Source organism: Drosophila mauritiana, chromosome X, assembly GCF_004382145.1.
Source record: "Drosophila mauritiana strain mau12 chromosome X, ASM438214v1, whole genome shotgun sequence".
Classification (NCBI taxonomy): Eukaryota; Metazoa; Arthropoda; class Insecta; order Diptera; family Drosophilidae; genus Drosophila; species Drosophila mauritiana.
In genome coordinates, this window is record NC_046672.1 from 20919990 (window position 1) to 20933381 (window position 13392).

A 13392-nucleotide genomic window follows, 5' to 3' on the forward strand; every position below is an offset into this window, starting at 1 on the left:
CTGAATTCCCGAGATAATTCTTTGGATCCGCCTGCTCATTTTTTGGACTGGATCTCCGAACACTGCATTGCATTATTCCTGTCGCCTGGATATGCAAGTCAATCGATTGGAGATGTGGACTCAGCTGCAAGCCATGGTCCAAGGTTTCTGGAAACGGTGGCACATGGAATAGCTGACATCTCTTCAGGAACGTACAAAATGGCGTTTGGAAACCGGCAATCTGAGGATCGACACACTGGAAGTACTCAAGGAGCCGGGTCGGAACGTTGAAGACTTCTCATATAAACGCCCTATTGCCAAAATTGCTGCGCTGTCTCTGTGCCGAATAACTGTTTAAGGGAACAAAACACCCTGTATGCGCGCGGACAAGGCACCCTTTATCTTTTGTTTACATTACATTGCTTTGACCCTAACTGTCCTAACTGTCACTTAACATCTTAAGCTAGCATAATCGTATGGCGTGTGCAGAGCCGAAGCTTTAGTTTAGTCACATTTTGCCTCTCAATAAATACGTACATAAATAATCATTTCAAGCGGCTGAAATTAACCAACAACATAAACTAAACAGTAACTGGCGGTTTTTATTTGTAAGCAATTAGTATACAGCTGTTTCGATACAAGTCTTACAAATTCAAAGCTTTCTGCATTTTTAAATGTTTTTCTTTCTTTTGCATGTTGCCTGCAAATGTTGAATCTGACCTGCTCAGTTGACTGTCCAATCATTTTGTCGTTAACTCATCGACTTTTCCAAGTTAGAATGGTTCAGATTCCCAATCTTCTGTTGTCTGAAAAGATACGTAGTATGTATGATTGAATCTGTGTAGAATGAACATGATTGATCGTGAGACTTGTTTACCTCCTCTGAGGACGCTTCTTCCTGGCGCTCCGGCTTCTGCCGCTTAGGCAGCGGTTTCCCATCTGGATTTCGCTCTAGTATTGTAGTTAGAAGCCCGGTTAGGTCGTCCGCGGGAAGCCTTCGCTTCCTTGACTCCAGGACTCTGATGAAACCATAAACTTTAGGTCAGAACTCTCACCACTAATCACTTGAACTCACTCGCGCAGCAAAACGCAGTTGTGGCCGGTCAACATCTCATTTAGGCGCTGGTGCTCTTCGGACGAAGGACTTCTGCTACGCAGCTGCAAGTCCAAGATCGAGTCCAATCCTGTCAGCATTGCGATCACCCTAGCTTGCACGTTGTCATCAGTGACAGGTTCCGTCTGGGTAGACTTATTCGCTGTCTTGGATGGCGAAGTCTTAGTCTGGGTAGACTGATTGCGCATCCCCTGATTAAATCCACGCGGAATCTGAGGCTGCACCAAATGCGGGAATTCACGGAGAAAATAGGAATCGGTTTCGTTGTTCGGATTCGACATCTTGAAGTTCCGTTGTGACATGAAAATGGTTTCTCCGGTACGGCTTCTAGATTTGCACTGAATTCTATAGGGACAGAGCAAAGCCAAATGTCAAAAGTAGGCAGGGCTACCGAATGCAGGGTTGCATTCAATAAATATACAAAAGTACATTATATTATATAATTATTATATTATATTAATTATATTTAAGTTATATTTATCCCACTCATCTGTAGCTGAGTTAAAGAAAAATTTGAATGTTTTTTTTTTGTAAATGCAATGAAAAAGTTATAATTAAATGCTAAGATGACTAGTTGCTAAATATAATCTAAAAAATCCATCCTTGCTGACGTCATCGACGACTACAATGTGCAGGCTGCCCTTGGACACTGGATCTACAATACTTGCCATCAGCGAACATATCAAGCTGCGCTCTCGACATTCGGGCCAACCTCTCGAATTTCGTCTCGTTTATCTCAACTCGCGACATCCTCACTCCCATCATCTTCGACGTGGAAGCATATCTGCGAGCTTCCTTGGGCAGACCCAACGTTCTGCCCACCAGTCGATGTCATCCTTGGATCGGATCAGCTCCGGTCGCTGTACACAGGAGAATTGTCTGCACTGATTTCTCAACCAGTGATTCCACCTGTCTCGATTAGTTTACCACCACAAGGGAACATTGAGTCCGGACTACCGGCACAAGTTGGCGCTTCAGAAATACAATCTGCAGCGCCAAAACCCCTCGCGGTGGTTCCACTAAAGAAACAAATTTTTGTTTCTCGGCTTTCCCCTGATCAAACATCGTCGGATGTATTGTCTTATATACAAGACAAAACAAAAGCCGATAATATAAAAGTGGAAAAATTTAATTTCTCTTACGCTAGGGACATATCTTTCAAGATAACTGTCCCAAACGAGCTCTTTTCGACCATATGTTCGGGTGATTTTTGGCCGGATAGTATGGTGGTAAAAGAGTTTGAAGCTAAGATCAAAAATAAGAAAAAGGTGCCTGTGGGAATTAAACTTCCCTCACGTGGCCAGACAACTGCACCATCCGCCTCTTCAAAAAACTAACAACAAATCTTACTATCTCCTATCAAAATGTTAGAGGCTTGCGTAGCAAATTAATCAAATTGTTTTGTGATAGTCTTTCATTTGCATCCCATATTATAGTGCTCACAGAGACTTGGTTAAAGCCGGAGATACTCAACTCCGAAGTCTTCCCAGGTATGTACACTATATATAGGTTTGACCGTCCCTCCAGACGGGGAGGAGGAGTCTTAATTGCGGTTAGATCTACCCTCGCGTCGGAGGAGCTACTTTTGGACGATTCCCGTAACTCGGAATTCGTATATGTAAAGCTGTCTTTTTCCGACAGATCAGTTTATATTACGTGCTCCTATATTCCGCCATCTTCTGAATTCCCGGAATATCAGAATCATCTGTCCGCTATCCAGTCCATCTTGAATAAACTTTCTGACAGGGACCAATTGGTAGTTCTAGGTGATTTTAAAATACCTGGCACAACGTGGTCCCCAGAAGAAAATCGAATATCCTTCTCCCTTTAGCACACCATGACTTTATTGACGGCTTGCTCGACTTATCCCTTGCAATTTAATTATATTCTCTCTTAATTATATACTCTCTTGGTCGACTGTTGGATCTATGTCTTGAATCAAGTCCTGAAAGTGTGTTTCTGTCCAGAGCACCTCTTACTCAACCTGAAGCTCCATATCATCCTTCTTTCGAGGTGACAATCGACATAGGTACCGTAGTAAAAGTAAAATCAGAGAAGTCAACAAGCGAATTCACTGTTTTCGAAAGGCAAATTTTCGGAGGTTAAACAATTTTATAGCTGGCTTTAATTGGTCCGATCTTTACTCCTGCAACATAATGGCGGATGCGATTAATATGTTTTATACCGCAATTAAATCATTTTTTGACTCTTGTGTTCCGATGTACTATCCGTCAATCTCTAAACCTCCTTGGTTTAATAAAGAGTTGACACACCTAAGAAACGTAAAGTCCAGACTTTATACAAAATTTAAAAATACCGGTTCTCAGTCCATCCTTTGTAAATATTTAAGCGCTCGGTTAAACTTTACCGTGCTTAATGCTCAGTGCTACAAAAATTATTTAAACCGTTGTAAGTTCCAGTTTGCACAGGATCCGAAACAGTTTTATAATTTCGTTAGCACTAAGCGAAAAACAAGTTCTTACCCTTCCTCGCTAATTTTTGAAAACACTACGGTTACATCGGATCAGGCAATAGCCGATCTATTCGTCAAGTTTTTTCAAACAACATATTCAACTTTACCTCATTCCGAACAGCCATACTCTTATGCGGTATCTAAGTCGAATCTAATATTTTGCCCCACTATAAACGAAAGCTCACTGCTTAACGATCTTCAGCGTGTTAAACCGGTCTATTCGCCAGGTCCCGATGGAATCCCTGGCTGTGTGCTCAGATTCTGTGCGGAAGCCTTGTGCAAGCCTCTACTGAAACTGTTTACCTTATCTTTGGAATCTTCACAATTCCCTCATATATGGAAGGAGTCCTTTGTGATTCCTCTTCATAAAAAAGGTAGCAAACTGGATGCAAGCAATTACAGAGGAATCTCTAAATTGTCGGCTATCCCAAAACTTTTTGAAAATGTTATCACTCCCATTTGCAGCACCTTTGTAGAGCAATCATATCACCGTGTCAACACGGTTTTATGAAACGCAGATCTACAACCACGAACCTCTTGGAGCTAACTTCTTTCGTAATACATGGTTTCAAAAATAATCTTTAAACAGATGTCATGTACACTGACTTTAGTAAAGCATTTGACTCTGTTAATCATTACCTTCTAGTAAGGAAACTTGATCTATAAGCTTTCCCTGTTGATCTTCTAAATTGGATGTCAAGCTATCTGAATGGCAGGACACAACAAGTCCTCTTTAAAAATTCTCTATCTTGTATTCTCCGAGTCACATCCGGTGACCAGGGAGCCATCTTGGTCCGCTTCTTTTTACCTTATTTATTAACGACCTCACTTTAGTAATAAAACATTCGCGTGTACTTATGTACGCAGACGATGTTAAATTATGCCTCCAGCACAAGGACATTTCGCGCCATTTGGACTTACAATCCGATCTAGAGAGCTTTCAAATATGGTGCCGTGATAACATATTAAACTTAAATGGCTCCAAGTGTAAAGTTATGACCTTTTGTCGTGCCAACCCAATACGCACGACTTACACTCTAAGTGGGTGCTCTCTGGACAGAATAACACGAGTTGATGATCTTGGTGTTCTTCTGGACCCAAAACTAAAATTTTCTGACCATATTTCGTCTATTGTCAATAAGGCCAGGGGTGTGCTTGGTTTTATAAAAAGGTGGTCTAAGGAATTTGATGACCCTTACTTGACTAAAACCTTATTTACTCCGGACTCCTGTTTGGAGTCCACAATACGCAGTCCACTCGGACCGCATTGAATCGCCTAAATTGGGATGCAAACCATATATTACCTCCTTATTCCAGTAGACTACTTTTAATTAATTTACCATCCCTAGTTAACCTAGTGCTTGGAACAGTTTTTATTTGTAAGCTTATTCGTGGGGATGTTGAGAGTCCCGACTTGATTAGTCGGCTTAACTTCTCGGTTCCAAGTAGGTTCACTAGAAACTATATACCCCTTATCTTAAATCATTGTAGATCTAATTATGAGTTGCATGACCCTTACAGAGTTTTATGTTCTGACTATAATAGACTTTATCCTATTATCTGTAATCTTGACTCTCTGCCGCTATTAAAGCAATCGATTTTATCTTTTCTATTACATAATTAGATCCTACTAACACTAATATTTAACATAGTTATTCCACATTATATTCATTTCCTCGTTCCTATTCTATTTTTTATATCGCGTCTATATCTTCTCGCGAATCGAGCCGTACGATACACGGCAGCGCCCCTCGGTCGGTTGGATGGACAGCATTCAATCCAACCAGGCTCTCTTGGACGCTAACGATCCTACAGAGCGTCATTTTGCTGCCACCCATAAGCGCTCGACGGTCGGGGTTTATGTCGTCGAGTGCCCTTTCTAAGAGACGGCACCGCCTATTGAATCGACCTTGCCACAGGCCATCAATCGCCTGTTCTCGCTGGAACGCTATTTTCGTCGGTATCCAGAATTGAAGCAGCAGTACGAAGCTTTCCTGGACGACTACTTCCAACGTGGACACATGGAGCAACTGACATCGGCTCTGGTTGATGTGTTCCCAGATACTGGACAGCCTGACTACCAAATGTCTTGTAGTTTTTGATGGATCTGGAAAGGAAAGCTCTGGAATACCGCTCAATGAAAGACTTCATATTGGTCAACCGATTCAAGGCGATCTTCTTGGCGTTTGTCTACGTTTCCAGCAGCACCAATATGTTCTGTGCGTAGATATAGAGAAGATGTTTCGCGGAATTCAAATCTTCAAGCCGAACACCAATTTTCAACGCATTGTTTGGCACAAGACTGAGAATGAACCTCTGCTTAATTTTCGCCTAATGACGGTGACTTACGGATTGGCACCGTTTCCTTTTTTGGCTGTTCGAGTTCTTAAGCAACTCGCCAAGAGTACCCTGCAGCAGTCCACGCACTTCTGCACGATGCCTATGTGGACGATATTCCAACAGGGTACAACACCTTCGAGGACCTTATGATTGTAAAGGATGAGCTTATTGGACTCTTGGACAAAGGCAAATTCAAACTACGCAAATGGAGATCCAAAATTTGGCGTCTCCTGAAATCATTGCCTAAAGAAGATAGATGGCAATGCCAAGTCCCACGGTATATTGCGTCACCATTTCGAGACGATCAGCTGCACGGATTCGCCGACGCATCCACACACGCCTATGGCGACTACCGGTCTACGCTCGAGTTGCAGTTGGATGCAGTTTTCGAGTCACCCTTGTTGCCTCCAAAACTCGGGTGGTTCCGATCAAGCCCGTATCGATTCCAGGTTTGGAGCTAAATGCTGCCTTACTGCTCTCTCGATTGCTTACTCTTGTCCAAATAATTCACTAACAATTCCTCTTTTCAGCTGCTGGACAGATTCAGAAAATGTGCTACACTGGCTTTCAGTTCCCTCACGACGTTGGAACACCTACGTCTGCAACGAACGGCTGAGATGCTGAGCGACTTTCCCCGCAACTGCTGGAACCATGTTCGCACGGAAGACAATCTTGCTGATTGTGATTCTCGAGGACTTCATCCGTCAAAGCTTCTGGAGCAGCGACTGTGGTGGAAAGGTCCGTCTTGGCTGGGTACACCGACTGGCCAACGTATCTCCAAGTTTCGATGTCAACACGTAGGATCGAACAGTAAAGCCCACAACTCTACATAACTTTCCTGGCGAAAGTTTTTTTTTTTTTTTTTTTTTTTTTTTTTTTTTTTTTTTTTTTTTAATTAATTTATTTATTAAGGCATACGGGGAAGTCATGAAGCCCCTTTGTGTCCTTCTTATCTATTAATTCAGCCCATTTTGGGCTCGCCGGCCCTTTTAGCTTTTTCAAATTTACAGTAATTTAACTAGAATTACATAACAATCACATATAACAAATAGGATTTAAGATAAGCGTCAGCTTCTGCGGACCCTTGTCAAAGGAGATCGGGTAATGAGATCCCTCGGTTGCCTTCTATTGAGCCTCCTTGGTGGGCGAGATCTATTTAGAGCGCTGGCCAGCCGATTTCTGTGGCGCTCCAGCCTGTCATGGTATCTGCTCGAGTGCTGGTTTATTTCGTCAAAAACCGTTGCTAGTTTCAGGTCTCTGTGCAGAGTGGTGTTTCGAACAAACCACTCGCAGCCGGTGATAAGTCTTGCTACCTTATTTTGAATAGCCTGGATTCTTTTGATTTGGCTGTCGCATGCCAAGCCCCAGATTTGGCACCCATACTTCCAGTTTGGTGCTAAGATCTGTTTGTAAATTGTCAGCTTGTTGGATAGCGACAATTTACTGCGCGAACAAAGTAGCCAGTAGTGCTTCGCCACCTTAGCACGTAGGCGCGTTCTGATGTCGGTCACATGCTTGGAAAATGTGAGTCTGCGATCCAGAAGCACTCCTTTCGGTACTTTGCTGCGTTCGGCTGTGGTACGGGGGCTTCCTCGATGTAGACGGGCGGTGGCGTTCTCCGCTTTAAAGTAAAGCAGACGTTGTTGGATTTACTGCTATTGATGCCAATGTTCCAACGTCTTGCCCATTCCGAGAACCGGTATGCAAAGTCCTGGATACCATCGGCTGCGTCGTGCTCGCATCGGGACCTGTAGGTGACGCACACGTCATCGGCAAATGCGGCCAACATAGATTTCCCGTAAAGGCTTACATCCGGCTGCGGCATGTCGTGGCTATACAGGCAGTAGAGCAGGGGGCCGAGGACACTACCTTGTGGAACACCAGCTGCCACGTTGTGCTCGGTGGAAATTGCTGAATGAAAGCGCACAGCGAACCTCCTTCCTTCCAGGTACGATTTTAGCAGCCCAAAATATGGAGCAGGCAGCGTCTGCTTGATTTTCAGTTGGAGTCCAATGTGCCACACTCGATCAAACGCTTCTCGAATGTCCAAGAAGAGGCTGTTACAATATTCCTTACTGTCGTAGGCCGTCAGAATTTGCTCGACGACTCGATGGAGCTGCTCGACAGTACAGTGGCCAGCGCGGAAACCGAACTGGTGCTCAGGGGTAATCCCCTGGGCTTCCATAATCCTTACAATCCGGACAGCAATCAGTCTCTCAAACACCTTCGAAATTGAAGGGAGGAGACTGATCGGCCGGTAGGAGGCGGGCTCCCTTTCCGGCTTGCCAGGTTTGTGGATCATGGTGATTATCCCGAGCTTCCACTGATAAGGGAAGTATTGCAACCTCACAATAGCGTTGAAAACCAACGTTATGTAGAGGATCGCTTGTCTGGGCAGGGCCTTCTATGTGGCGTTGCAGATGACGTCATGTCCAGGTGCTTTGTTGTTACTCTGGCGCACCATGACTTCGGCTACCTCGCAGGGTTCAAACGGCGTGATTGGCATATCCATTTGAAGCGCTTGGTTCAGCTGGTCCTGAGTTTCTTCAACCTGTTGCAAGCTGGCAAGCTTGAATGGTTGAAATCGCTCGGCGAGGTGCGCAGCGAATACCTCCGCTTGTCCCAAGTCGGTCCGACACCATGTCCCGTTGCTATCGACTAGAGGCGCCTTCCTCGTGCAACGCCTTTTGATTGCGCGCGTGGCCTTAAGCTAGCATAATCGTATGGCGTGTGCAGAGCCGAAGCTTTAGTTTAGTCACATTTTGCCTCTCAATAAATACGTACATAAATAATCATTTCAAGCGGCTGAAATTAACCAACAACATAAACTAAACAGTAACTGGCGGTTTTTATTTGTAAGCAATTAGTATACAGCTGTTTCGATACAAGTCTTACAAATTCAAAGCTATCTGCATTTTTAAATGTTTTTCTTTCTTTAGCATGTTGCCTGCAAATGTTGAATCTGACCTGCTCAGTTGACTGTCCAATCATTTTGTCGTTAACTCATCGACTTTTCCAAGTTAGAATGGTTCAGATTCCCAATCTTCTGTTGTCTGAAAAGATACGTAGTATGTATGATTGAATCTGTGTAGAATGAACATGATTGATCGTGAGACTTGTTTACCTCCTCTGAGGACGCTTCTTCCTGGCGCTCCAGCTTCTGCCGCTTAGGCAGCGGTTTCCCATCTGGATTTCGCTCTAGTATTGTAGTTAGAAGCCCGGTTAGGTCGTCCGCGGGAAGCCTTCGCTTCCTTGACTCCAGGACTCTGATGAAACCATAAACTTTAGGTCAGAACTCTCACCACTAATCACTTGAACTCACTCGCGCAGCAAAACGCAGTTGTGGCCGGTCAACATCTCATTTAGGCGCTGGTGCTCTTCGGACGAAGGACTTCTGCTACGCAGCTGCAAGTCCAAGATCGAGTCCAATCCTGTCAGCATTGCGATCACCCTAGCTTGCACGTTGTCATCAGTGACAGGTTCCGTCTGGATAGACTTATTCGCTGTCTTGGATGGCGAAGTCTTAGTCTGGGTAGACTGATTGCGCATCCCCTGATTAAATCCACGCGGAATCTGAGGCTGCACCAAATGCGGGAATTCACGGAGAAAATAGGAATCGGTTTCGTTGTTCGGATTCGACATCTTGAAGTTCCGTTGTGACATGAAAATGGTTTCTCCGGTACGGCTTCTAGATTTGCACTGAATTCTATAGGGACAGAGCAAAGCCAAATGTCAAAAGTAGGCAGGGCTACCGAATGCAGGGTTGCATTCAATAAATATACAAAAGTACATTATATTATATAATTATTATATTATATTAATTATATTTAAGTTATATTTATCCCACTCATCTGTAGCTGAGTTAAAGAAAAATTTGAATGTTTTTTTTTTGTAAATGCAATGAAAAAGTTATAATTAAATGCTAAGATGACTAGTTGCTAAATATAATCTAAAAAATCCATCCTTGCTGACGTCATCGACGACTACAATGTGCAGGCTGCCCTTGGACACTGGATCTACAATACTTGCCATCAGCGAACATATCAAGCTGCGCTCTCGACATTCGGGCCAACCTCTCGAATTTCGTCTCGTTTATCTCAACTCGCGACATCCTCACTCCCATCATCTTCGACGTGGAAGCATATCTGCGAGCTTCCTTGGGCAGACCCAACGTTCTGCCCACCAGTCGATGTCATCCTTGGATCGGATCAGCTCCGGTCTCTGTACACAGGAGAATTGTCTGCACTGATTTCTCAACCAGTGATTCCACCTGTCTCGATAAGTTTACCACCACAAGGGAACATTGAGTCCGGACTACCGGCACAAGTTGGCGCTTCAGAAATACAATCTGCAGCGCCAAAACCCCTCGCGGTGGTTCCACTAAAGAAACAAATTTTTGTTTCTCGGCTTTCCCCTGATCAAACATCGTCGGATGTATTGTCTTATATACAAGACAAAACAAAAGCCGATAATATAAAAGTGGAAAAATTTAATTTCTCTTACGCTAGGGACATATCATCTTTCAAGATAACTGTCCCAAACGAGCTCTTTTCGACCATATGTTCGGGTGATTTTTGGCCGGATAGTATGGTGGTAAAAGAGTTTGAAGCTAAGATCAAAAATAAGAAAAAGGTGCCTGTGGGAATTAAACTTCCCTCACGTGGCCAGACAACTGCACCATCCGCCTCTTCAAAAAACTAACAACAAATCTTACTATCTCCTATCAAAATGTTAGAGGCTTGCGTAGCAAATTAATCAAATTGTTTTGTGATAGTCTTTCATTTGCATCCCATATTATAGTGCTCACAGAGACTTGGTTAAAGCCGGAGATACTCAACTCCGAAGTCTTCCCAGGTATGTACACTATATATAGGTTTGACCGTCCCTCCAGACGGGGAGGAGGAGTCTTAATTGCGGTTAGATCTACCCTCGCGTCGGAGGAGCTACTTTTGGACGATTCCCGTAACTCGGAATTCGTATATGTAAAGCTGTCTTTTTCCGACAGATCAGTTTATATTACGTGCTCCTATATTCCGCCATCTTCTGAATTCCCGGAATATCAGAATCATCTGTCCGCTATCCAGTCCATCTTGAATAAACTTTCTGACAGGGACCAATTGGTAGTTCTAGGTGATTTTAAAATACCTGGCACAACGTGGTCCCCAGAAGAAAATCGAATATCCTTCTCCCTTTAGCACACCATGACTTTATTGACGGCTTGCTCGACTTATCCCTTGCAATTTAATTATATTCTCTCTTAATTATATACTCTCTTGGTCGACTGTTGGATCTATGTCTTGAATCAAGTCCTGAAAGTGTGTTTCTGTCCAGAGCACCTCTTACTCAACCTGAAGCTCCATATCATCCTTCTTTCGAGGTGACAATCGACATAGGTACCGTATTAAAAGTAAATTCAGAGAAGTCAACAAAGCGAATTCCCTGTTTTCGCAAGGCAAATTTTCGGAGGTTAAACAATTTTATAGCTGGCTTTAATTGGTCCGATCTTTACTCCTGCAACATAATGGCGGATGCGATTAATATGTTTTATACCGCAATTAAATCATTTTTTGACTCTTGTGTTCCGATGTACTATCCGTCAATCTCTAAACCTCCTTGGTTTAATAAAGAGTTGACACACCTAAGAAACGTAAAGTCCAGACTTTATACAAAATTTAAAAATACCGGTTCTCAGTCCATCCTTTGTAAATATTTAAGCGCTCGGTTAAACTTTACCGTGCTTAATGCTCAGTGCTACAAAAATTATTTAAACCGTTGTAAGTTCCAGTTTGCACAGGATCCGAAACAGTTTTATAATTTCGTTAGCACTAAGCGAAAAACAAGTTCTTACCCTTCCTCGCTAATTTTTGAAAACACTACGGTTACATCGGATCAGGCAATAGCCGATCTATTCGTCAAGTTTTTTCAAACAACATATTCAACTTTACCTCATTCCGAACAGCCATACTCTTATGCGGTATCTAAGTCGAATCTAATATTTTGCCCCACTATAAACGAAAGCTCACTGCTTAACGATCTTCAGCGTGTTAAACCGGTCTATTCGCCAGGTCCCGATGGAATCCCTGGCTGTGTGCTCAGATTCTGTGCGGAAGCCTTGTGCAAGCCTCTACTGAAACTGTTTACCTTATCTTTGGAATCTTCACAATTCCCTCATATATGGAAGGAGTCCTTTGTGATTCCTCTTCATAAAAAAGGTAGCAAACTGGATGCAAGCAATTACAGAGGAATCTCTAAATTGTCGGCTATCCCAAAACTTTTTGAAAATGTTATCACTCCCATTTGCAGCACCTTTGTAGAGCAATCATATCACCGTGTCAACACGGTTTTATGAAACGCAGATCTACAACCACGAACCTCTTGGAGCTAACTTCTTTCGTAATACATGGTTTCAAAAATAATCTTTAAACAGATGTCATGTACACTGACTTTAGTAAAGCATTTGACTCTGTTAATCATTACCTTCTAGTAAGGAAACTTGATCTATAAGCTTTCCCTGTTGATCTTCTAAATTGGATGTCAAGCTATCTGAATGGCAGGACACAACAAGTCCTCTTTAAAAATTCTCTATCTTGTATTCTCCGAGTCACATCCGGTGACCCACAAGGGAGCCATCTTGGTCCGCTTCTTTTTACCTTATTTATTAACGACCTCACTTTAGTAATAAAACATTCGCGTGTACTTATGTACGCAGACGATGTTAAATTATGCCTCCAGCACAAGGACATTTCGCGCCATTTGGACTTACAATCCGATCTAGAGAGCTTTCAAATATGGTGCCGTGATAACATATTAGACTTAAATGGCTCCAAGTGTAAAGTTATGACCTTTTGTCGTGCCAACCCAATACGCACTACTTACACTCTAAGTGGGTGCTCTCTGGACAGAATAACACGAGTTGATGATCTTGGTGTTCTTCTGGACCCAAAACTAAAATTTTCTGACCATATTTCGTCTATTGTCAATAAGGCCAGGGGTGTGCTTGGTTTTATAAAAAGGTGGTCTAAGGAATTTGATGACCCTTACTTGACTAAAACCTTATTTATTTCGTTAGTCCGTCCGATTCTCGAGTACGGATCACCTGTTTGGAGTCCACAATACGCAGTCCACTCGGACCGCATTGAATCGCCTAAATTGGGATGCAAACCATATATTACCTCCTTATTCCATTAGACTACTTTTAATTAATTTACCATCCCTAGTTAACCTAGTGCTTGGAACAGTTTTTATTTGTAAGCTTATTCGTGGGGATGTTGAGAGTCCCGACTTGATTAGTCGGCTTAACTTCTCGGTTCCAAGTAGGTTCACTAGAAACTATATACCCCTTATCTTAAATCATTGTAGATCTAATTATGAGTTGCATGACCCTTACAGAGTTTTATGTTCTGACTATAATAGACTTTATCCTATTATCTGTAATCTTGACTCTCTGCCGCTATTAAAGCAATCGATTTTATCTTTTCTATTACAT

General features: G+C 42.9%; 2 protein-coding genes across 2 annotated transcripts; both read right to left on the reverse strand.

Moving 5' to 3' along the window:
• Positions 1 to 574: 574 nt before the first annotated feature.
• On the reverse strand, positions 575 to 1433 carry LOC117147942. The gene is made up of 3 exons (XM_033315087.1): positions 1055 to 1433; positions 857 to 998; positions 575 to 785 (listed from the first exon to the last, which is right to left on the reverse strand). The coding sequence occupies exons 1-3, from the start codon at positions 1393 to 1395 to the stop codon at positions 753 to 755; spliced, it is 516 nt and encodes a 171-aa protein (XP_033170978.1). The 5' UTR covers positions 1396 to 1433; the 3' UTR covers positions 575 to 752.
• Positions 1434 to 8747: 7314 nt separating this feature from the next.
• On the reverse strand, positions 8748 to 9607 carry LOC117147939. The gene is made up of 3 exons (XM_033315084.1): positions 9229 to 9607; positions 9031 to 9172; positions 8748 to 8959 (listed from the first exon to the last, which is right to left on the reverse strand). The coding sequence occupies exons 1-3, from the start codon at positions 9567 to 9569 to the stop codon at positions 8927 to 8929; spliced, it is 516 nt and encodes a 171-aa protein (XP_033170975.1). The 5' UTR covers positions 9570 to 9607; the 3' UTR covers positions 8748 to 8926.
• Between the last annotated feature and the right edge of the window lie 3785 nt (positions 9608 to 13392).

Bases quoted from the DNA above. Each gene is read 5' to 3' on its own strand.
- LOC117147942 (XM_033315087.1), bottom strand. From the start codon at position 1,395: ATGTCACAACGGAACTTCAAGATGTCGAATCCGAACAACGAAACCGAT. The intron at 999-1,054 runs GTGAGTTCAAGT...TGGTTTCATCAG, and splicing joins AACTGCGTTTTGCTGCGCGA to AGTCCTGGAGTCAAGGAAGC. The intron at 786-856 runs GTAAACAAGTCT...GTATCTTTTCAG, and splicing joins AAGAAGCGTCCTCAGAGGAG to ACAACAGAAGATTGGGAATC.
- LOC117147939 (XM_033315084.1), bottom strand. From the start codon at position 9,569: ATGTCACAACGGAACTTCAAGATGTCGAATCCGAACAACGAAACCGAT. The intron at 9,173-9,228 runs GTGAGTTCAAGT...TGGTTTCATCAG, and splicing joins AACTGCGTTTTGCTGCGCGA to AGTCCTGGAGTCAAGGAAGC. The intron at 8,960-9,030 runs GTAAACAAGTCT...GTATCTTTTCAG, and splicing joins AAGAAGCGTCCTCAGAGGAG to ACAACAGAAGATTGGGAATC.